Raw genomic sequence first — 25,714 nt, forward strand, 5'->3', positions numbered from 1 at the left:
TACCCTAATATTAATAGTATATCTCTAATTGTAATAAAGAAGACTAAAAGAAGACTGAGTGAAAACAGTTTAAGTAGAAAGTAAGATTATCAAAATGTACGATAGTCTTGATCTAAGGCTAATTGCGAACCATAATATTAATATTATAATTATCTAAAAATGTATTAAAGAAGACTGAAGACTGTTTATGTAGAACAGTGGTTCCCAAACTTTTTCATGTCAAGGACCCCCAAATTGACACTAATTAGCCCGCGGACCCTCATATAATCCCCATTTGAAGAGATAATGCCAAGAGACCCCCTCGAGAGAACATGGGCTATAGCAGTGATTCTCAATCTGTTTAATTTCAAGGACCCCCAGTTGGGTTCCATTTGTACACTCCCAGAGTTACGTACACCCATGGGGTCCATTTAGTTCCAAACTACAATATATTTTAGTTAGGAATATTTATAATTCATATTTACAATATAAATTGGGGGCCCCAGAGATAGAAATGCACTTAAATAAGGGGGTTGTCATATGCTGCTACAAGAGGGCGACATTCCACTCTTGGCGCGTGTCGCATTTATTTTGAAAACCCCAAACCGGAAGTATTTGCTAGCTAAAACCGTAGGCAGCACTTTGCTCTCTCAGGTTACGAAGAAGAGAAAGACAAGCAGAGTCAGAGTACAACAACAACACAACCAGCGAAAAGGTAGCGTTTAGCAGGTCGACAAGTTGTCGACAACGTTAACCGTTCAATTACAGATAACTAACGTTATTCTGGTAAAAAAACAAAAACAATGATATGACATGACTTATTTATTCTCAAGACGGACAACATTATCGTTCTCTGCTTAGCATTAGCTCCAGTAGTAGCCTTGTGTGGCTGGCTACCAAACAAGACACAACAGGCATGGAGACTCGGGGCGCAGAAGACATGTTCGACTTTCGTCGGTAAGTTAACGTCAGCCTCGGACGCCTCGCTGTCATAGCTTATAATAAGATGTTCAGGTAATATGGCCTCTACAGAACAGCCTAAAGGACTCTTCAACAGGGCGTCCGAGACCCCTAGGGGGTCCTCAGAGCTACTACAGGGGGTCCCCCAAAGTCTTTGTGTGATGGGTTTCTAAGGGAGTGAGGCGGACAGAGCAATGCAATATAACATGAATTAATAGAGAAGCTAATGTGTAACAAATGAACCAAATAATTTAGATAATTGATGCCTGTAAAAAAGTTTAATCTGCAACACAATTTGATACAATTATGGGTCCCTGCTTCATCTCTCTCTCAGCTAGCAGGTCCTTAGGGCTGAAAAAAGGTAACCTTGAAGACCCATTATCTAAAACAACCCGTTCTATACCGGCTGCTCTAATGTTGCCGTTAAGTTAAACATGCATTGCTGCTTTATTTCCAGAATCTTATGAAAAAAATCTTACCAAATTATTCAGTCCTGAACTAACATTATAATTGATGGCGACGTTAACGTTACAGTTTGCTAAGAAAGTACATAATGCATGTTTTGCTATTGTGGCAGTGTACAACATTTCCCTTTTTAATCATTTCTGTGCAGGTTTCCCAAAGATGGGCTTGTGCTCTTACTTCTGGTGATATACTCTCCAATTGGCCTTTGTTTGATGTTGCTGCGAATTTTCATTGGTGTTCATGTGTTCTTGGTTAGCTGTGCTCTGCCAGAAAGTCTTCTTAGAAGGTAAGTACATATAAGTAATGCATGTGTATCCCATTAAGACCTACAAATGCCTTCTAAATCAGTAGTTCTCAAACTGTCAAGCTTTTTCAAAAAATAGCTGATGTACAAGCTTGCAGCGTGGTCCCATTTTTGCCAACACAAAAATCAAACTTGTGCAAATAATAGTTATTGAGCATGCACTCTGTTTGTTACAGTGCATTGCACTGTATTTAACAATAACTAAAGTTAACTGGAATAATAAATTAAGCTTTACAAAAAGAACATTTATACAGAAATTCAGAAAACAAAACATCCATAGTTTTATTGTTAATTTATTTCATACATAAGCCTATTTTGTGATGATATTAAAGCTATAGGAGGAGAAGAGGACACTGGAGCAGCACAGACATTTCAAGCCTTTTTATTAGGTGCTTGTACAAGAGAACGTTTCCACCTAAGTCTTCATCAGAGTCATGACTCTGATGAAGACTGCCTAGGTCGAAACGTTAGTCGTTCTTCTAGGCTTGAAATGTCTGTGCTGCTCCAGTGTCCTCACCTCCTTCTGCAACATGTGTCCCTGTTCCTGTGATGCACCGGACCGGACCAGCCGTTCCAGGCTTGAGGCGCATTGGTAGACTCCCTTTGATACTAAATCCCTCTTATAGTTTTATTTTAACTGTGCCAGTTATACATCAGCTGTTCTAGTCACTTCATGGTCCATAACATGTCTGTCCGTCCACGGTTGACACCTAGCCGCAAGCCACTCTTAGATCCTATTTTTCTGGAATATAGAGTTGCAATACCATTACCAACCCTTGACAGCCCACACATCCAAACAGAAAAGTCCTATCTGATTGTAATAAAACGACATTAAACTCACCAATATTGCAGCTATAAGGAAAGCTTAAATTATCCTCCTTCTTATTTTTTATTTATTTTTGAGTAGCCTATTGTTTGGTAAGAGTTAGAGACTTAGAGTTAGAGTCTAACCCATGTTATGCTTATAGTTTTTTCAATGGATTCTGGTAGTATTTGCCTATTTGGCATGCTAATTAACATACTAAAAGTCTAGACTTTTAGTATGTCATTTAGCATGCCCAATACTACCAGAATCTGTGATTAGACAAATAGTTTTCCTATATGATAAAACGTTGTTTAAAAAAAAAATGTCAACATATTTTTCCAGTGCATGTTGATGGATTTGGAAGCGATTTTGAAGGTCCGTTTCAAAAAATGAACCAGTATTTATAATGTCTGAAGTCCATTTAGTATTACATTGGAATTAGCCCACCTGGAAAGTGTCCAACCCATGGGGAGAGGGCGGGGCTTAGCGAAAGGTCTAGTGACAACACATTTCTGTGTTGTCACTGCTGTTGTTTCGTACTGACTCACCTGCCAGTGAGGACTCTGAGGAGCCCCCACCAGGAGAACGTAGAGGAATCTGTTGTTTCGTACTGACTCACCTGCCAGTGAGTAGCCCCCACCAGGAGAATGTAGAGTACTGACTCACATGCCAGTGAGGAGCCCCCACAGGAGAACATAGAGGAATCGTCCTTCTCCTCCCAACACTGAGTGAGCTACTTTCTGTCAAGTGTTGGAGTTTGGAAGCAAATAACGGATCCTGCTGCCTCCTGCCATATGCAATTTCAAAACGGTGGTACACCAAACTCCAACACTGTATCACCTGCACAGAATGTATTGAGAGAAAGTAGCTCATAACATGTCTACGGTGGAATTTTATGAAACGAGAACTTTGCAGATTGAAAGAGGATAATTTGAGCTTTCCTTAAGTTACAACTGCAGTGTTGGGGAGTTTAATGTTTTTAATACAATCAGATAGGACTTTTCTGTTTGGATGTGCGGGCTGTCAAGGGTTGGTATTGCAACTCTAGATTCCAGATATTAAAAATAGCATGTAAAACACAAACCACACCAGTTGTGACTAGTCGCAACTCCTTGCAACAAAACAGTTTTAAGGTCAACCACACCGATGCAAAGTAGTTGCGTGGTGAATCATTGTTGCTTGCGGGACAGTAGTTGGCACCATGGCAGTGGCAAAAGTCAGGAGAATGCACCCATTTTGGATTACTTTCTGTAATACAGCTGTGTCACAGATGAGAGCAAGCACCTAGGTCTGTCAAGACATTATTACATAATCACCTGATCGCAATTATTTGAGATAATCCCAAATATTTTGCATAATAGTCACTTGACATATTAATGACAACACAGTATATAAAGTCATTATTTGACTTTTTTTACACCATAGATATTGGCAGTTATGCAGATTTTAACCTTCAACCACTTTCAACCTTTGTCTATATATTTTGGGCATGTCATTTACACAAATTTAAAAAATGTCAGTTCATAATGAGATTGTAGATGGGAGCTTGTAGATCAGCTATTTACAAAAAAAATGTCAAAGCTACAATTACAATAACCTTGATTTGTATAGCAATGGGTCATATCTGTTTTTATTTAATCATATTTTTAGGCAGAATGCATTTGTTTCTTTTTACCTTTCCCCAGCACAAAAATTCAGTGATTTGTTTTCCCCCACTTTTTCCATCTTACGTTATCTTTGACCTTTCCTCTACTGTGAGAGCAGTCACAGTTCATCCAGTTAGAGTACCTTACCCATTTCCTAGAAAGTACATTCAAGCCAGTCACATTTGACTTAATGTTCACCCGTTTTTATTTATCATTGTGTTAAAGGGAAACAATCACTGGTTTTGAGTGCTCGTGAAAATGTTTCAGATGGCAGGAAATGCATTTGCTTATATTAAAAGTGCTGAAGCAACAGTTTTACCATTTCCAGTACATGCCAGCACAAACCAAAGTTTTGCAGTGATGCAATAGTGTACTACACAAATGGAAAGCTCTTAAAAATACATTGTAGATGGATTTTAGAACTCGTATGCACTATACAGTCAGTCAGTGGATGTCACAGACAAGTGTAATTACATCAAATGTGGTAATGACATTTTTATCGAATGGCATACCTTCTTTAACAACTAAAAGAGGACATTATTGTGTACTGTATAATATCTACCATTCCATTACCGTAGATACCATTTACCTTGTGCTAAATTGTAAATTAGGGGCCCATGGCTCTCTCATATCCTGCTTTTTAAATGAAGGATATTTTTTGTGACAACAATCATCACATAATGGCACTTGTGGCAGGCAACAACCTTGCTGACGCACTATAATAGATCTGTGTTACCCTCTTCAGTCAAAAACACTCGTGTCAAAGTAGATTCTTCGCTCTGGGAGATGTTCCCTGAATTCTTTGCAACATGCAAAGCAAAACCCACCACAGGGATGCAATATTGCTTTCGCAATATTGTTATATTTTTGATCTATTTTTCTTTTTCACTGATGTATTGTATTGCAGTCCATCTGAAGTAAGTGGTGCTGTACTGTACTGTACTAGCCCTCCTCCCTGGCCTGTGTGTTAGGCTGTGCAACAGTGACACAGCCAGGGACACAGCCACACACAGCTGTCTATAGGAGTGGTTGCACCACTCAAAAAAGTCAGGGTACAACACCTTTTGTTCCGTTTTTCTTTGAAAATTATTTGATCTGCCCAAAACATGATTTGTCATGATTTGTCACGAGCCCAGTTGGCTTTGTCCGCAGTGTAAAAGTCTTTAAATAAATACTTTGTGAAAAGCCAATGGGGAATTATTTCCTGGGCCACACAAGGGGGCTGGGCGGGACTGTGACGCTCTATAGACTATGGCGGGCTCTGATCAAAAGGTAGAGGCTGGGGTGGAGGAGGCAGCTAAGCAGCAAGACAAGCAGAGATCTAGTGAATGCAAAGACGTATTTAAAGATACCGCTCTGTTAACCCATTCTGGGCGGGAACCCTTTTTGGTGTTAGCATTATGTTATGCTTTAGCTATTGAAAAATAGCAGATCTACAAGCTCATAGCGAGCCACCGAGTGGCGCGCTACGAGCTTGTAGGTCTGCTATTTTTGAAAAATCGACTGACATGCAGTAGAAACATAGCTTTTTCAGAAAACTGTCAGGATGTAGAAGACATTTTTAGAATCTGATCTCAGGTCAGCAGACTGACAGCTGAGGCGTGCAAAACCCCTGTGTCCTGCATGAACTAACGCTATGCTTCATTTATAACCTTAATTTATTTTTTATAATAATCTGTATGTTAAATGTTACTAAATGACCACCTTATATGTTCAAAACCATTTCTTTTTTTCTTTTGTTTTTAGATTTATTGTAAGGATCATGTGCTCAGTCCTGGGGATGCATGTCGTACAGCAAAACCCACGTTCAAGAGACAAGAATGCTAAACTGTACATATGCAATCATGTGACAGAGTTTGACCACAACATAATCAACCTCCTGACTCCTTGCAATACTGTAAGTATATTTCCTCATGCATTTTCAACTTTGCACAAGGTGTAAGCTGTGGTGTCTGATTAAACTGCAAGGCATGAAATTAACGCCTTTTTAAATTCTACTTGTAGCCTTCTTGTACTTGTGTCATGGTTTCACCTTGAGAATTGCTTTGTTCGTCTCTCTCCGCTTCACAGCCACAACTGGAGGGCTCCACTGGTTTTGTGTGTTGGGCTAGAGGCTTTATGGAGCTGAACTCTGCATCGGGCCAGGCTGTGATTGGAGGGTCTCTTCAGAGGTATTGTTCCACTGAAGGCACTTTGCCTTTGCTTCTGTTCCCTGAAGAGGATACCACAAATGGACGTGCTGGCCTCCTCAAGTTCAGGTTAGTGTCACCTTTTTTCCCCCTGGCCTGGCCTTCGTTTTTTGGTTTCTTCAAAGAGCAGTTCCACTGAAACCTAAGAATGAATATTGAATATGTTGTGTTCATGTGGACAAAACAACCACCCATGAAGTGAAGCCAGAAATGGGGGAGTTAAGTTTGCTGTCTGTGGTGGTCGCCTAGATATGTAAACGCCTATAATCAGTCTATTCTAGCCTCGAGTTGAAGCTGGCTATTTCCTGGATACGGTATATTGCCGTACAGTATGTACGTGTTGTCTTATCTGTAAATTAGACTTGAATGTATACGGTTTCTTACTGATAAGAAAATCATTTCACAGCAGCGCTTTCGTTTTAAATGGGAATATGGTGTTTTTTGTTTGTTATTTGAGAGTATAAGTAACACGATGCAACTTGGGAACCTAATAAGCCAATCGCTTTTTTCTATATTTGTCCAATGTCCACAACCAGCTTGCGTTTCTGCTTCTTCCTTTGCCGGACACTTTATTTTGATCTGTAGACTTAAGTAAATGAATGCGTATCTTTCTAACTGATATTTCTCCCCTCAGCTCCTGGCCATTTTCTTTGACTGATTGCATTCAGCCTGTGGCCTTGCGGGTGAAAAGACCTTTTGTTGCTTTGGTAATGTCATTTACGCATTCATTGAGAAATAAAAAGTTTTCAGCAGCAATGTTGGATGTTAATGCAGAGATAATACACCTAGCAAATGATATTTTGTTCGTTGATTGGATTCTTTCTTTGATGGTTAAAGTGTAATATTATGTACATAATAGCAGAATAAATGATATGTTCCTAGTACACGAAGAGTAGAACAATGTTTTCTGAGTGGTTACCATCAGTGGTGTAAAGTAACTAAGTGTACTTAAGTACACTTGTGAGGTTCAAATTGTCCCTGAAGTGAACATACTACATAGATGTACTAGATACCTAACAGGGCAGAATATTGGGAGTTTGATTCAAACTTGCATCCTTGTGGGAGCGAGGAGCATTAGTGCACTAATTGTCTGTGCCACCATGCACCACCAGCACAGATAAATCTATATGGGACTTCAAATTCTGTTGAATTTTAAGGGAATTAGAAATGATTGTGTGCGCTCTCTCTATTCACAGAGCATGCCAGAGTCCAGTTGGCTGACGGAACTGTTGTGGACATTGTTTGCTCCATGTACCGTGTATCATGTAAGGTACTGATTTGTGTCTCCTTATTTGCATCATCTGCTATTGTTCATCCTCAGCTTTATATTAAAACTAATCATTTGGTTATTGCGACAAGCAATTTGCAACTAAATAATGTGGAATTTATTCTCTTACTGAAGAAACAAAATGAAATGTCCGCACACGATATATGTCTGCTCCCCATCTTTGTTTCAACCTAACAAACAATGTTCTTGAGAAAGCCCGGAGGGGCAAAACGTTGTTTTGGACATTCCAATTTGTTTTTCTTCATTTGATCATTTCTTTGGGTCCAGCACCGTTTATGGGGATGTCCATATCTTATTCCTTTTTTATATTTTTTATTACTTCCATAATTAACAAATGAAAAACTCATAGTAATAACATTTATTTCCACCGCTCTTAGAATTCTAACAACAATACAACAAATCTGCTGAGATTTTCCGCATCCCTTTAACAGTTTCTGTCAACGTTATTATTGCTTTATGTTTTCTGTGTTTCACAGTTGGCTCGCACCAGTTTCCAAACAGGACGGTGAGACTGAGCAAGAGATGGCCGACAAAGTCCAGGAGGTAAAACTTACATTTTCTGTTTGGTTTCACTTCTTAATCATCGTTAATGCTTGCAGAATTATAAAGGTCCACTAAAAAGCAACTATAGGGCACTTTGGTGGTGCAGGGGCAAAGTACCTCTCTATTCTAGCGGTTCAAATCCACTGTGGCGCATCTGTTTTGGCTGAACGTCTCTAGTCTAGGCCAGGTGGATTTGAGATGGGGTGAACGAACTCCCAGTAATATTTCATAAAGGTCTGTTGGTGTACATATTAACGCCAGTGGTGGAAAGTACATTTACTAAGTAGTGTAAGTACTGTAATTAATTTAAATTTTGAGGTATTTCCAATGCTTTTACTTCTACTCCACTACATCTCCGAGACAAATATTTTACTTTTACTCCACTACATTAATTTGAAAACTTTCGTTAGTACTTACTTTGATTATTATTACAAAACATGCATTAACCAATTCAGCCCACATACATTTCAGTCATTTGAAAATGGCCAATTTACAAGCTCACAATGCGCTGCGATGCTTCTTATGCATTTGAAAACGTGAAATGGCACATTCTGCATATTACTACTACTAAGTACATTTTGATGTCAATATCTTTGTACTTTTACTCAAGTACATTTTGAATTCCAGACTTACTTGTAACGGAGTAGTAGTCTGGGGATATTAATAAAATCTGGGAATACATTTCTTACCAAGAAATTTCTTCACCAATGTGTTTGTAAAGGTGCCTACTAACATATCCCACATTGGTTTATATTCAACCACCCTAGAGGATTTTTTGACAGCTGCTGAAAGTTGGGGTACCATACAACCATTATAAGGCAAAATGTTCTAAATTTCATTATGCTTTAAGTATATGTGTATGTGTCGTGTCAAACTAGGGGGTTTGAAATTTAGAACATTTTGCCATATATTGGCTGTTGATGGTACCCCAACTTTCAGCAGCTGTCAAAAAATCCCCTATGGTGGTTGAATATAAACCAATGTTGGATACGTTAGTAAGACAAACACATTAGTGAAGAAAATTATTGGTAAGAAATGTATTCCCAGATTTGACATTATACTGATAATATTCCCTGACTATAGTTCTACATTGCAGTATTGATCATTGTACTTAAGTAAAACAACTACTGTTGTAACTACTGAGTACTGTTTTACACCACTGATTAACACCATTTAATACATGTCCTTTGTTTGAATGCTTTACATTTCAGGTTCTAGCACGTGAACTTTGTGTGGCCTCCACTCGCCTCACAAAAGCTGATAAAGCAGAACACATCAAAAGGAAAAGGCATACTGTGCCACAAACTTCAAGTATGCATGTCAAAAACAATTGATAGTTTTTTCTGAGGTCTTTTCTATGAGTATCCATGGCTGTTTATTATATGTATTCTTTATCCAAACGTAGGTGTGAGACCTGCCTCCATTTCCCTTAGCTTCATGGTGCCAAGCTTGGGAACAGAGGATCATAGGATTATTCGAATGGCTCAGCAGGTGAAGGACGTGCTGCCTGATGTCCCACTGAATGTCATTGCAAGGGACTTAGGTAGGTACTTAGAAATATAGTGCACATTAACAAATGGAACATTTTTGACTATGCACAGTATGCAGGACCAAAACATTTTATTGTTTTTTTAAGCCAAAACCAACTGCATCGACACCACCATCACAAATCTACTGGAGAGTCCAGAGGAGAATCCAGAGGAAGCAAGTGGGGCGTCTACATTTGGACCTCCCAGAAACTCCTGGGACTCCTCCTATTCATCGAGTCCTGTTCCCACTGTCACGGTTTGGGCAATTTTTTTTGTTAAAATACAATACATTTAAAGGAAACTCAAATGACATGGGTAGTGACAATTGGTCTTTTGACGGGGATCGAACCCAATTCAACTACTCTGTAAACTGGGGTTTGACTGAATCTCTGTCCTAAAATAGTCACGTTTTATGATTCAGTATATCCACTATAGCCTGGTATATATCCAGGTACAGAATATGTATAAAATAGTCATAAACTGATTGGTCACTATCTCTGAACTTTTGTTTCAGAAAGATAATAATACAATTTAATTTTGTGAGATATTACAGAATTCATGTTCATTTTACAGCATTACCAATATTTTATGAATACGCCAAGCCGCGCCATACGTTCTTCCCAGCACGAGGATTAATGCGCGTGCACCCCATAAGGATCCGATCTTTGTATCGTGTTTATTTGCTGTTGGTTTTCTCAGAGAAATACTCCAAACTTGTTGTTTTGTCCAATCCGTCCGACATTCAGATGCAAATAGTGATTTATGATCGCATTGCGCCCGACATATTACCGTTTCTGGCGAAAGCTAAGACATGTCGGCTGCTGCTCCTACAACTTTTTGCTCCTCCTCTCGTTGTGTTGGGCTGTGTGACCCGGAAGTTGGTGCAAATACAGACATTGGCTTGCGGTAACATCTCATGAACACTGATGAAAGTGTTAACCAGTTTATTTGAATGATTAGTGTAGGCTAAATACATTCTGAAGCTCATGCTTGTTTTCATATTCAGGAGGTAGGTTGTAACTGCATTCTAAATTCATCCACAGTCTGCTGCCAAAACCTTTGGAAAATCACCAACCGACAGACATTTGTCCCTGCAGGAGAGAAAAGATGCACTGTATAATTTTGCAAGAAGGCAAGTTTTTTGCTATTTACAATCTCCACGTTTAGTTTTTTGTTATGACGTTATGTGAAATAATGTTATTATTAGAGACTGTTACAGTAGTGTTATAGGCTAGTAGAATAAACTGTTCCTTCACTTTTAGCGTATTGCTGGAAACAGGAGGCTGAGACATTAGTATAGGCTAGTAGAATAAACATAAAATAGACATTAAATTGTGTTTTATTTCCAACTTTCTTACCCAGACGCTACATTGAAAAGCATGGCCTGGATCAGGAAGACCTTCATTGAATACGAGTGAAGTCATTACTGGAGCGCTGAAGAGTGAAACCTAATTTATACTTTGTCGTACGACTCACCAAACGTCACAGATTTTCAACACAAAAATGTAATGCAGCACACATTTTTGACATTGGAAAATCACGCGACGAATTATAAATTAAATAGTAAGACTAAGAGCACATTTGCAATGCTGGAATGTCTTACTTTGAATGGTGGACTCAATGGTCAACAAATGTTGGAAACGGATGTCACGAATAGCAGAGGAGATATTCTGAACATGTACATATGTCAGTGGAATGGTGATTATGCATGTCTAAAAACCTTCATTCTGGCTAAGACATAATTTTGATAACAGTTTATATTACGATCCAGTGACTGTGACTATTTATTTTTATAATGCCCAGACTCGTCGATGACAATAAAGTTCAGCTTGACCTTGCTTTTAAGAAAACGTAATTTATTGATGTTGATATTGTTCTCAATGTGTATTTGTCTGCAAACCTGTTAAAATGGAAGTATAAGTAATATAATTTCCTATATTTATTATTTATCATGCTTTAGAGTTAACATTATTCAATTGTAATAGTATTTGAATATTCGATTCAGTCAAACATCCAACTAAGGGTCAAATGATGCATTTATAAAGCAATAATAAGTCACCTGCAATCCTCTGGTTATCAACGGTTGCCAGAAGAGGGAAGCAAAGAACAGATCTTGTGTAATGGAATTTCATGGAGCTATCTGTTCCTCTGCTACCCATGTATTTGTGTCCCACCAGCACTTACAGTTACAAGTTAACAGTTTGAGTGTGAGAAAATGGGTGAGTCCACAGATGTTGCAAAGAAATTAAATGTAATGTAATGAACCAAAAAAAGCTATATGTGGTGTACTGTATATGTGTGCAAGTTACAGTAGTATTTTATTTGTGTTTTATGGGAGTGAATGAATGCAAAGTATGGTGTGAAAGAAACCGGGAAGCAAAGAAAAAGGATATTGTGGGAAATCATGCCACAGTGCAACTGTTCAATTGGGTTAAAGGGCCACTTCACCCATTTTGCAACCAGATCTTATTTAAATTATGTTTAGGACACAAACACTTTCCTGGGGGGTGTTGTGTGTAATGTGTTTTCACATTCTTTATGGCGCATTGGCGCAATCTTCATGACGAAAATCAATCAATCAAAACAAAAGAAAAATTTAGATTTAAGTGACTCTTGAATGTAGAAATGAGTAGAGGAATATATAGGCCTACTGATAGATAGATGCTTCTCTGTCGCCGTATTGTAATTAAGGCCTTTTAACCAGTTATTAAGGCTCTATAATCTATATGAGCACCGTGTGTGCAACACAACACAACGGCTACAGCTACAGCTCTTGAACATAGCCTATCTCCCTTTAATGCCCAGAGTCTCCTCCCCACCGTTTCATCGCCCCCGTTCTGTCAACACCCACCAACACTGACCCTGTGGCGCTGTATAACCGCTCTCTCATTGTTTGTTTGATATCTGCGTATAGGCCTACTCGTGTGAACTGATTAGTGATTAAACAAACGGTCTGCTTTGTCCACTGGACAGCGGTCCCTTTCTGCTCGAATTTCTGCTTTTACCAACAACATGGACGCCGGGTTCTACCACCACTACCGCGGTCCTTTAATCGTGTGCTTGGCCATGGCCGTGGTTGTAGGTTCGGTGCGGGGCTTGGGTGAGGACCTCGACCGGCCTCTCATCGGGCCACCGGGGTCCCCCATTCGGCTGGCAGAGACGGACCCGGGACTGAAGAAGGCCCTCACGTTCGCCGAGGAGCGTTACAACCTGGGCTCAAATACAATGCACGTCCGCAGAGTCAGTAGGGTAATTTCTGCAAGCAAACAGGTATGATGATTATTGTTTTATTTTATGTTGTTTAATAACAATGTTAATTCGTCATGTTTCTATGTCGAATCGGTAATTTACTGAAAATAACCGTTATTAACTGCTAGGCCTACTGCTAACCTACATTCCATTACTGTGCATGTTTTTGTAAACAACTATACGTCAGTGCACCAGCAGTGTTGTTGCATTCATGATTCAATGCATGAACTGCGTGACATCTGTGACTAGTGTAGAGTGTAGACTGTAGACTAAACTGGGATCCCATATCACATGACTTGACGTTGTAGGGCTAGCAGCACTTTAAACCGTTATAGCCTACTCCTGTGTGTGTGTGTAGTGTGTGTGTCCTCCTGGTTTGTCTACATGATTTTAATTTATTTTTTGAAAACAGTTTGCAAAGGACAGACTTATGGTACAGTTCCATCCAAAATAATGCTAAAAGGATATAAAGAAAGCACAATGGCTTTTTCTATTGGGGTCCTGTGTATTCAATTCATCAAAACATTTAAAGACAGACGATAATAGACTGTATAGCCGCTATACAATATAATGCAAAAACATCATATAAACGAGTAGTAGGTGTGGTCTCGTGGATATAGTCCATATTTGCAACATTATATGTCAAATGGAATCTGCATATAATCATCATGGTTGGTGACATGTCTCCAACATGTCTCTGAAAGCAATCACCTCAGAGGCTACCCTGCACAGGGTAGTGTTTGAGGCTCTGTGAGGTGTGAGAAAAATTTAGCATTATATTGTCTTAAGGAACCTTAATTCCAGGATGTTCCTGAAGATAGTGATACCAAATGTTTCTTTTTTTCTCTCTATGCAAAAGTACTGTATTGTCTGTATATAGTGTCTCGTAAATGCAATGTTAAACTAGTCTTTAGTTTCACAAAAAGATAACAGTCTTTTGTTAAATGCTAAATGCCTAAATTGTTTAATTGTGTGGGTTTTGTGATTGCAGCTGGTGAAGGGAATCCGCTATTCCATTACAGTGGAGTTGAGCAACACACAGTGCAAGAAATCTACTGTGCTCAGAACATGTGATTTCTATCCTGAGCCACACCAACTGAAGGTATGAAGGGTGTGTGTGTGTGTGTGTGTGTGTGTGTGTGTGTGTGTGTGTGTGTGTGTGTGTGTGTGTGTGTGTGTGTGTGTGTGTGTGTGTGTGTCAGGTGTCATCAATATGTCCGTACAACATGAACAAACGTGTCTGTGGCATTTTTTTAATTTTGGTTTTAATGTGTACACTATCCTAAAAAATGATTAGTTTGAATGATTCTGGTGACTGGTAAAGTGTCGGGATGACATGCTCATTCATATGTCGTGTTGGTACCCGCACATGATGCATTGGGTGAGGATGCAAGACAAGACAGACATCTAGAAGTAATGTTTGCTAATCTCTGCCTTAATTAATTAATTGTTCCACTGGCATATAGTATACCTTACATCACACCACCTATGCATAGTCTAAAGTCTAAACGAAAGACTTTCTTATCAGCATTAACCCCAACAAATGAGTGGGGCAGAATTAATTAACACAGGATTGACCCGTTTATTTAGCTACTGCTATTTTTCAACCACAACTAATGAGACAAGACATCAGTTGAATGCTTTTAGGAACAGACAGCATGACACAAAATACATTGTATACAACACATTATCTTTGATGGGAAAATTAATCAACTGTACTAGTGAGAGTGAAGAAAGGGAACTTGGATAGACCCTTTCTGACAAACCACAAACTATCATTTGACTAGAACTTTCCAGCAGAGAACTGAGAAAAAGAAATAAGGAACTGAAATCTGAGACATGTATTTGTGTACCATACATGGGACTGGATAGAGCTCTTGCATCGTTATTCTAAGTTTTTGTCTCATCAGCAATCACTGATGGTGAAGAAAGAGAACATGGAAAGACACATTATGAGTCCATTTGTTTACATTTAGGGCTAGTCATTTGGGTTACTGGTGAAATGATTGACCTGTTGTTTTATATGGTTGTAACAAAAGTATAAAATATTGATCAAATGCATGCGTGCGTGCGAGAGTCAGTTGGTCCTTTGTGTGACTTTGTAATATGTCATCCTCAAAAGTACACATTGGCGCTGACACATTGTTTTACCTGTAGAACTGAAGAAACTCAACCACACCTATTTTCTTTAGAGCCCTGGTTCTCAAAGTGATATGCTGTGTTTTTATATAAAATACCCCATGTCCTGTGTGTGGCTGCTATAGACGGAGGTGTGTGTGTTCGAGATTTGGGACATCCCCTGGCAGGGCACTTCAAAGCTGCTCAAACAGAAGTGTCAGCCTGCAGGTCAGTCGACGTCTGGTCAGTGACTCTCAACGTGTTGGCCATTGAACTGCATATTATGGAAGATTGATTTTCTGTTACATCCATTTTAATTGTGTTTAGCTTCCCTTGCTTTGTTTTAGTGTTGCTGTGCAGTACTTTGTGACCTTGTCTAAAAAGGTTGCTATTATATATAAAGTCATTATTATTCTGTATCTGTGCTCCTTCTCTCAGTTAAACAACAGCCAGAGGAGACCAACAGTATTGATAATCTGCCACTGTCTACGAGCCAACCACTGGAGGTGACACATATTGACAACAATATCATCATACTGATAACCTCTGCCTTGGTCTGATGTTGATGTTTACTTAGATGAGGTTAATGTGTTATATCCTACCGTTATACTACCATGCTAAGTGTGCGAGCGTGCGTGCGTGCATGTGCGTTTGCATGTGTGTTAATGCGTGTGTTTTGTCCTTAGTCTGTGGAGCTGCTGAGTCAGTTCAAAGAGTTCGTGGCCAAATACAATAAAGACTACAGCAGCCAGGAGGGTGAGTGTGTTGTCCACAAATACTCTGACAAAACATAATAGAACAGTACAATGCCACGATGTGTGTGGCTGCACTGTGTGCCATAATCCCTATATTTCCACATATTTCCAGAACTGAACAAAGAAAGCATTGTTGTTTTTTTCCCTCTGCAAATGAATCTGCAAATTTGATCCATGAAGGGCAATTACAACACATATTGTAGAGAGAGAAAAGATTGGTTCATATCAGCCTAAACTTTCCTCGTCTCAAAATTAGAATATATATAATAGCATAACATACTATGATAAAAGAAGGAAGGGGTGGGATTTATTTTTTATTTTTTAAAGATATTTTTGGGGGCTTTTTTGCCTTTATTGATAGATTCACAGTGAGTTGACAGAAAACAGGGAGACACGCAGCAAAGTTTACCATCCTAGGTGCCTGGAACGGTAGGCTGGCCCAGGCGAAGGGCTGGGATTTCTAGTGTCATTCAATATTAGCACAGGGAAACATGGCCAAAAAACTAAACAAAAAACATATTCAAGCAAATATTCATCCTTTTCTAATTTCATTGCATAAATGAAAATGTTTTCTGACCTATGACCCTGCAGAGGTAGACCGTCGTCTGCGTATCTTCCACCAAAATCTGAAGACGGCTGAGAAGATCCAGTCTCTGGACCAAGGTTCTGCCGAGTATGGGGTCACCAAGTTCAGTGATCTCACTGGTATGTACCCTATGTTAATATGTGTATGTGTTTGCATTGTAAGAACGCTATTATTATATTGTTGCTGTTCGGGTGGAAACCTTGCGAGTCTAAACTAAAACTGACATTTAGTAGTGGAATACTTTCCATTGGATCAATATTTATAAAACCCACAAACAGACTTAACCACTTATCTAAAAATTTTTTTCTTGTACCATCTACAACAGTGGTTTTCAACCAGTGGTCCCTAAGGTGGTCCCTAAGATGGTCCCCAGCTAAATGATGGAGAGTTGGTAACCAAATTAGTTAGAGATCTTTAACTCTTGAGAGTTACGGGTCCATTTGGTTTCATATTACACTTTTAAGAGTTAGATAATTGTTAAACATCTGCATTACTTAATTAACTAGTCTGCACAATTAGAGAAAGAATAGATGCATTTTGATCTATTCAAAATGCATAGATCAAACATAGAGCCATGTTTTAAGTAGCGTTTGTTTTTTAAAGGGCGTGGTCATTTATTTATGAGAATTTCTCACAGTTCCTAAGTTGTTCGCATGGGTCATATTAACCAAGAACAGTTGAGATATTTCCCGCTAAAAGAAGTGCATACATATCATAGCCAGGTCCTGGAGTAATACAATGAAGTAGAATATAGTGTAAAACAATAGATAGACGGCCCAACAGCGACAATAACATAGTACATGTTCCCTTGAGTTGATATATATATATATATATAATGCAGTAAGTTGATGCAGTAAGTTGTCCGTCTCTGTTCCCTGGAGTGTGCAGTCCCTTCCTTGGAAGGTTTTTCTCTTTTTTGATATATACCGGTATATATATATATAATTTTTGTTCGTTTTTTCCTGCATGCATTGCAAACGTCTCACTTTCGCTTATTCTCTCTGTCATGTGACAGAGGAGGAGTTCCGTTCTACCTACCTGAATCCCCTCTTGAGCCAACGGACTCTGCATCGGTCGATGAAACCGGCCGCTCCTGCCCGTGCTCCTGCCCCTGCTAGCTGGGACTGGAGGGACCATGGAGCCGTCAGCTCTGTTAAAAACCAGGTAGAGACCTCAAAGATGAACTCAGATAGTCCATGAATATTATAGGTATAACATCTAGCTCTCTTTCTCTCACACTCTCACCTAGAGCTGTCACGATTACACATTTAAGTTGACGATTAATTGTCACACAAATAATTGCGATTAGCATTAAATCGTGTATTTTGTATTGAACATTGGAACATATGAATAAAGAATAAATGTTTGCCCTCTTGATTTCGTAATAAAAAATGCACAGGGCAGATATGACAAATAAACAAAAACTACTGACAAATTCATTCTTTCTATACTTAAAAAAAGATTTGTAATAGTTTTTTAATTCATGAAAATCTTTCAACATGGAAACAATTATGACGATTATGACAAAATAATTGCGATTATCTCAAATTGTGTGTGTGTGTGTGTGTGTGTGTGTGTGTGTGTGTGTGTGTGTGTGTGTGTGTGTGTGTGTGTGTGTGTGTGCATTTGCAGGGAATGTGCGGGTCTTGCTGGGCGTTTTCCGTCACAGGCAACATCGAGGGCCAGTGGTTCCTGAAGAATGGCACCTTGCTGTCGCTGTCTGAACAAGGTAATACCAGTGGTGGTGGTACTCAATTGTTTTACTGAAGTACAAGTATCAATACTGCTGTGTAGAACTACTCCGTTACAAGTAAAAGTCTGGAATTCAAAATGTACTTGAGGAAAGTACAAATGTATTGGCATTGAAATGTGTTACCAAAAGTAGAAAGTACTCACTATGCAGAATGTCCAATGTCGCATCCCGACGCATTCTGAGCTTGTAGATTGGCTATTTTCAAATGGCTGAACTGTATATAAAGCTGAAGTTTTTCAGGTATGTTTTGTAATCATAATCAAACTAGTAACTAAAGTTTTCAAATAAATGTAGTGGAGTAAAAGTACAATATTTGCCTCTTTGATGTAGTGGAGTAGAAGTAAAAGTACAAATACATCACTTTCCACCACTGGGTAATACAAACATACTGTACATGGATGTGCATATAGACACAACGTCATGCAAACAGTTTAAGCACTATTTTATTCCTCATAATATGATGGTTTGACATTGCGAAATAGCTGATATAAGCTCATGATGCACCGTGTTGTGATCTTGTAGATCTGCTATTTTCACTATTTTTTCACCTTCACCTATAGTCACATGCCCAAAATGTCAGATTGAAAGTGGTTTATAGCACATGTAAACAAAGTTCTTTGTTGGTTGTAGGCTACTGTTTACTTATACAGACAAACTGACTTCATTGATTTGTTTATTGATTTGTCCCTCACAGAGCTGGTTGACTGTGATCTGCTGGACCAGGCATGTGGAGGCGGCCTGCCATCAAATGCTTATGAGGCCATTGAGAAGCTGGGTGAGAAAGACAAGAGTGGACCTGTTAAGCACCTTAAACCTATCCACCGTGGATAGGTTTAAGGTGCTCCATGCTGGACAACATCCCAGCAAGCCAAATGACGTCATGATGATGTCCTCCGGTGACGTTCAGGACTAGGCCAGATCACAGCCCATATTGGGATGATCTTTATGTCAATTCTAGGACGTTTTCACCAGTTGAAATAACTTAGCTTATTCTGTGCCAGATCTGACTAGTAGTTATGATATGACTTAAATTAATCTGGCCTCGATCAGACTCTCTCTATGATTCATCAGGGACGTCCGTCTAAACTCTAAAGGCTCATACATACAGTTTTTGGTGATAGGTTATCACCGTTTTAGGTGATAGCTTTTCACCTAAAACGGTGATAAGAGTTGAGGCCATCATACTCGCGGTGATGTCCTTACAGATTGACCACGCCTCCCTGTGGTTTACCCAACTTCTAGACCAATCAGTGAATGGGGTGATAGCTCCAGAGTGAAAAGACTGATAGTAAAAACTGAGAGATGGGTCTGTGTCCGCGGTTATAGCTGATCATCACCGCGACTGACGTAATGGTGTAGTTTTCCAACTACACCGCGGTGATAAACTATCAACAAAAACTGGAGTATGTATGAGCCTTTAGTGGGCAGAATGTATGTTGGTTGAAATCAGGTGATATTCTGGGCCAGATTGGACTAGTTTGACTTGATCTGGCCCCAATAGAGACGTCACTAATTCGTCCAGGTCCTGACTGTGCTTGCTGGGAAGTCTTCGCCATGCAACAGTGTTGTACTACGACAAAATATTAAATTAAACAATACCGGTACTTGAATTGTGAGTCACGTCACACGCTTCATTGCGGTTTCATCTTCAACTATGGTGTGTGTACTTGCAGGTGGGTTGGAGACTGAGACAGACTACTCGTACACTGGTCACAAGGAGAACTGTGGCTTCAGCAGTGGGAAGGTGGCCGCATACATCAACAGTTCTGTGGAACTGTCCCAAGATGAGAAAGGTGAGGGGGCACAAGGATGAGACAAAAACGTTAGCGTTTAGCGCTGGGCAATATACTGTATTGTAATGTGAGACTATAAATTGTCTGCAATTTCGGTGTCCTGTTCTATAAGTAAGTCTTGCAGAGCCATGTGGCCCATAGGCCCGGCGCCATTTTATACTTTTATGAAAATGTTCAAAACTAGCCGATCTACAAGCTCACAACATGGTCGCATCATGATCGTGAGTAAAACATGTAAAACACTTGAGCACTGAAGGGCTTCATTGCAGGCAGGTTTTATTTCACCCTGATGTTTCGAGCTGCGCGCTTCATCAGACACGCTTCAGACATACATCATGGTGACACATGGACATGTAGATCTGCTATTTTTGATATTTTTGAAAAGTAGAAATGGAATTTGATATTGTCACACAATATTTGACATTATTTGGCTAAAGATATTGTGCAAATTATAATGATGATGAACAGGTACTTAGGAAAGACATAAAAAACTAAATACGCCAATGGACTGAATTGCAATGATTTATTTGTTTCAGAAATCGCTGCTTGGCTGGCTGAGAATGGACCGGCCTCTGTGGCCCTGAATGCCTTTGCCATGCAGGTAAAAATAAAATGATGTGACGCTACTGCCAGTACCAACTGTATTGTACTATAGATCACTGTTTCTACTGCCAGTACCAACTGTATTGTACTATAGATCACTGTTTCTACTGCCAGTACCAACTGTACAATACAATATACATCCTCCTTTTTTATTCGCCTTTTAAAACGTAATGTATAATTCCCCGACACAGTTCTACAGGAAAGGTGTGTCTCACCCCATGAAGATCTTCTGCAACCCCTGGATGATTGACCACGCTGTGCTGCTGGTGGGATATGGAGAACGTAAGACAATACAAATCCACTATACACCATCCCAATAAATGTTTTAACATTGTCTGTTTCAGCTGCTTCATAGACCATATTCGCATGGCAGCCATTTTTCTCTTACTTCCACACTGTGGATGCGGAAATTAGATAGGCCCTTCAGCATCGTCAATTTGCCAATCTTAATATGTGTAACAGTAATGTAATGCTGCATTCATACTAGCAGCAACAAAGAATGCCAACAAAGAACAACAGGAGCCAGTGGCAAGCTGCAAACTAATGCCTGACACAGCTGCAAAACAATTTAAGCTGGCTTAAACATTTTTGCAATGTTCCAATGACGCAGAGAAGTGTTATTTTCCGCACCCCTTCTCTCTCCCCACAGTTCTCTCTCCCCCTCTGTTCTCTGTTCTGTAAATGGAACAAAAACAATGTGCTTCTTAACCCTACTCTTCCTTTCATGCGGTGTGGTTTGAGCAACACTTGGAACTGCGAATCAGCTGCAATGTAGCTGGCCACGCTTAGTCGTTTTTTCACCACTAGTGTGAACACAGCATAATATTTTAGTTTATTTGTTAAGCCAAGGACAATTTGACAGGACACACTTGTGTGAATCAGCCTGAGCACCCTGTCACCTCCAACATGGTGATGCCTTTATAAAAGCTTCACATCCACGAGTACTGTTAACAGAGGACACGTTTCCTTGTCCAGGATATGGTTGAGTGTCCCTTTTTCCTATTGGCTAAATAGAGTTGTGGACTGGTTCAATGGCAGAGACATTCAAAAGTATGCCTTAAAGCTACAATCCGGGATTTACTTTAATGGTGGCGTTATTTTCACAAATCTGTATGGTAAAGTCTGTTAATACAAAATAACTTGCATATCTGCAGTGGTTTTAGATGCTGTCCTTACTCTTCCATTGAGAAATGTAGACACCTATTGGTTGAAGACAGGCATTTGAAGCAGACAATGCACAGGATTGGACATAGTTGTGCTGCCGTCTTTATAGAGAGTATGCACATGCATGATTTTCCCATCAGGACACGCCCCCCTCATCTAGACTGAGGGGGGCATTGAAAACAAGCACTTCCAAACTCTGACACTTGCCGGGCATTTCTTGACAGAAAGTAGCTCATAATGTTTCTATGGTGGATTTTCATGAAACTAAAACTTTGCAGATAGAAAGAGGATAGTTCAAGCTTTTCGTTCAGCTGCAATGTTGGTGAGTTTAACATTGTTTAATGCAATCAGACAGGACTTTTCTGTTTGGATGTATGGGCTGTCTAGGCCAGAAAGTAGTTTTTGCCACTCAGTGGGCGTTCCCGCATAACTTCCAGGTACGAGGATGTCACGCGCATACCCTCTATTGTAGTTGCTGCACTGTAATTATGATGATTGACTGCCCTTTGAACTTCAGCTTGAAGTTCACTTCTGTCATCAACACATTGATTGTTGTTGTGTGAGTCTCATTGTAACCGAGTGTGTGCCTGTTTGTCCAGGTAAAGGCACTCCATTCTGGGCCATCAAGAACAGCTGGGGAGAGGACTATGGGGAACAGGTAAGAATGCATTCCAACTACACAGCTGTGACTGACTGCATGTGTTTTCCATTGATTCATCCATATTTAATATCCATGTTATGGACCCATATCCGGGTGAATCCCTACAACTGCAATGTTGGTGAGTTTACCATCGTTTAATAAGATAGGACTTTGGATGTCCTATCTGATGACCGATGTATGGGCTGGTTTTTTTTGCCACTCAGTAGGTGGCTGCATACCTTCCAGGTACGATGTTACGTGCATATCCTATTGATTGATTTCTTTGTCTGTTTACATTGGCTACAGTGATATGTATTATATAATCTTGATTAGTGCCTACACATCACATGTTGGGAGGCGTGACTGTCAGGTGTCACCAGACCTAGGGATTAATTTATAGTTCACATTGCACACAGGACACAGTTCCTGTTTCTGTATGAGTGTGACGACAGGCAGTTTGATGAAACCTTCCTCTCCTTTGAACAAGAAATTAGAATACTCTGTTAAAGGTTTCTCAATCCTTTAAATGTCAAGGTCTCCGCTACACACTTTTAGATCAATTTAGACCGCCCTAAAGGAACCCATAGAGTCCCTGGAATTTTAATACTTTATTAGACATACCTAATGTAAACAGCAACACTGTACATAAAACACTTGGTCTAAAAGGATAGCACCAAAAAAAGTCATTGCAGTCTTGTTTCCATTCAGGTCCTATTCAATTCATAAACATGACATGAAAAATAACAAAATTCAAATATCACAAAATATAAAACACTATGTACAGAGTGATCATTTCCATCTTGGCCTACTGAAAGGTGGATTTCCAGGCCTGTTTTAAAGGAAGCCAGTGATCTGTATTTTGAGGGAAGAGGTCAGGGCACTCCGCACTTGCTTGGTGGCAGTTCATAATTTTGTAGGATTTGTCTTTTACAGAAGAATTGTTCTCTAACTAATTAATTCATCTCTCTCTCTCTCTCTCTCTCTCTCTCTCTCTCTCTCTCTCTCTCTCTCTCTCTCTCTCTCTCTCTCTCTCTCTCTCTCTCTCTCTCTCTCTCTCTCTCTCTCTCTCTATCTATCTCTCTCTCTCTCATATACAGGGTTACTATAACTTATACAGGGGTAACAAGCTGTGTGGAATCAACAAGATGGCATCTTCTGCTGTGATCAACTAGACAACTAAAACACGAACACACACACACACGGTCACTTTCTCTCCTTCTCTTGTGTACTCAAACATGTGAACAACATGAGTAGTGAGTCCACCTATTTAACAATATGCTTCCTTTAAAGTGCATGAAGACAGGGGTGAGACGTGTACATCCTCCTACTGATGTAACCTTTCTTTCAAAACAAGTTCTCAGCTTTCTACATACCTCAGTCCCATCTCATGTCACTTTACCATAGTTACATACCAGCTGTGATGTATAGCTAGTTATTTAGCACTGCTGAAGTGTTATTGTGATTTCATTTGTTCTGAACTAATTCTGTTAATCCTAATAGGGTGAAACAATTGACCGAATTGTTTTTTTTGACAATTATATCCATGCAATGTTTTTTAGTTACATGTTTAAGGTGTACCTAGTTACTACTGAACCTGTCCTTTGACAAATGAGATGCACTGCTTCTGAACTTGTGTGTTGCCCTGAATGTTGTGTTATGCTGTGCTAAAGCTCTATTGCATTTTTATGAGTTGTTATATTATATTGGTCTGTTCAACCCCACATGATAGAAAGAAGGAAACGCCAGCACTCAATGAATGTCCTTTGTACATGTTTTATGTTGAGTATTGAGTATCTTTGAGCCTTGCACCTACAAGAATTTACCCTTCTAATTTGGAGTGTTGCGGGTTGTCTACTTCGGCAGTCTTTGTTTCTCTTAACCCCACATGATGCCAATGTGCGTTGCGTTTGCATACACAGCAGTGGTTCTCAACCTTTTCAGGCTGTGAAGGGGTTGCGGCATTCCATTTTCTTTGACTCAGTTCCACAGATAAATATGGTGAAAATAGCCGATCTACAAGCTCACAATGATTTTTGCCTCTTACATTATTTGACAATTTGGCCAATGTTTGACCAGTTTTTATAGTATATTGTGCTGATATTATTGGTATTATTTTTTAAATGTAATCTTATCTTTTTTTAAAAAATCTTAAATTGTCACTTTATTGTCATTAGAGACCCCCCAAAATCATATGGACCCACAGGTTGAGAACCACTGGCATAGAGCAACCAAGTTGTTTGCGGGTTCATCTAAAGCTGATTCTAAAAGAATGATTTCATGATTATTATTTGTTTGTAATAACTGTTATATAATGCAGGGATGAACTGTACATAACTGGAAATTGAATAAAGTTTGGAAACCTTAGCATTTATCATTTGCTCTGTGAGTACAGGCACAGACACGACACGACAGGACAGCAAGTGCTTGACTATGACCTCAATTTTAATTTTAATTTATGTATTTATTTGATTAGGTACAGACTAAAGCTAAAAGGATAACACAAAAAGGTGATGAGGACTTGTTTCCATTGTGGTTCTATGTATATTAAGATATTTCCATTTGGTGAATGGCACAGTTACATAAGTTGGAGCCTTACATTGAAGAACTAATATTGTTTTATACATAGATTTGTGAGGCAGTGACTTGAATGGAATAGCGGCATAGTGCAGTTAGCACCCCATATGAGTAAACTTAATGGTGTCATTCTTTAGTGCGTGGTGTTTGTATGGGTACCGGCACATTGAAGTGAGAGGGAATGAGGAGGTAGACAAGGTGGCAAAGGAGTCGACAAAATGTGAAGATATTGAGATGACAGAAAGTTAGCAAGATGGAGGGTAAGAGCATTATTAAAAGAAAGATGAAGGAGAGATGGCAAAAGAGGTGGGAGGAGGAGAGGAGGGGAAGATGGTTTTATGGAATTCAGAGGAACATAGGAGAGGTGAGGCAAGCAGGAAGGAGCAGAAGGAAGAGACAGTAATGTCACGTTTAAGATTTGGGCATACAGGTTTAAATGCATCATTGTTTATTATTGGGAAAACAACACAGGGAGGTGTGATCATTGTGGGGACTCGGGAGGAGGAAACAGTTGAGCATGTGATGGTGAACTGTTGGGCATATGAATTAGAAAGAAGACAACTAAGGCAACCGGGGCAGCGGTAACTCAGGGGTAGAGTGGCCGGATGGTAACCACAAGGTTGCCACTTCGAACCCGGGCTCCCCCAGAGTTAGTGTCAAAGTGTGAGCAAGACACTGAGCTCCTATGCCACCAAAATGTGGAACGCCTTCAAACCCGCTCTCAAAGGGCACCTACGGATGGCTGAAATTTGAAACTGGCCCCTGTAAAAT

General features: G+C 39.6%; 2 protein-coding genes across 3 annotated transcripts; both read left to right on the forward strand.

Annotated features, from left to right (window-relative positions):
• Positions 1-639: 639 nt before the first annotated feature.
• On the forward strand, positions 640-11,546 carry aup1 (AUP1 lipid droplet regulating VLDL assembly factor). The gene is made up of 12 exons (XM_080773733.1): positions 640-936; positions 1,553-1,690; positions 5,906-6,056; positions 6,230-6,417; positions 6,983-7,055; positions 7,545-7,618; positions 8,113-8,179; positions 9,391-9,490; positions 9,585-9,722; positions 9,816-9,964; positions 10,752-10,840; positions 11,071-11,546. The coding sequence occupies exons 1-12, from the start codon at positions 896-898 to the stop codon at positions 11,114-11,116; spliced, it is 1,254 nt and encodes a 417-aa protein (XP_080629859.1). The 5' UTR covers positions 640-895; the 3' UTR covers positions 11,117-11,546.
• A 1,002-nt stretch (positions 11,547-12,548) lies between these two features.
• On the forward strand, positions 12,549-24,733 carry ctsf (cathepsin F). 2 transcript variants are annotated; one of them, XM_080773271.1, is made up of 14 exons: positions 12,549-12,978; positions 13,949-14,059; positions 15,222-15,318; positions 15,514-15,581; positions 15,762-15,831; positions 16,422-16,535; positions 17,432-17,580; positions 18,049-18,145; positions 18,864-18,944; positions 19,843-19,962; positions 20,499-20,563; positions 20,757-20,847; positions 22,329-22,387; positions 23,467-24,733. In XM_080773271.1, exons 1-14 carry the CDS (start codon positions 12,721-12,723, stop codon positions 23,539-23,541), a joined length of 1,455 nt encoding a protein of 484 aa, XP_080629397.1. In that variant the 5' UTR covers positions 12,549-12,720; the 3' UTR covers positions 23,542-24,733. The 2 variants fall into 2 exon arrangements, with proteins under 2 accessions (XP_080629397.1, XP_080629398.1); XM_080773272.1 differs by having other exon boundaries at positions 15,222-15,303.
• Positions 24,734-25,714: the final 981 nt, after the last annotated feature.

The sequence above is a fragment of the Protomyctophum bolini genome (assembly GCF_963924005.1).
Source record: "Protomyctophum bolini genome assembly, chromosome: 10".
Taxonomy (NCBI): Eukaryota; Metazoa; Chordata; class Actinopteri; order Myctophiformes; family Myctophidae; genus Protomyctophum; species Protomyctophum bolini.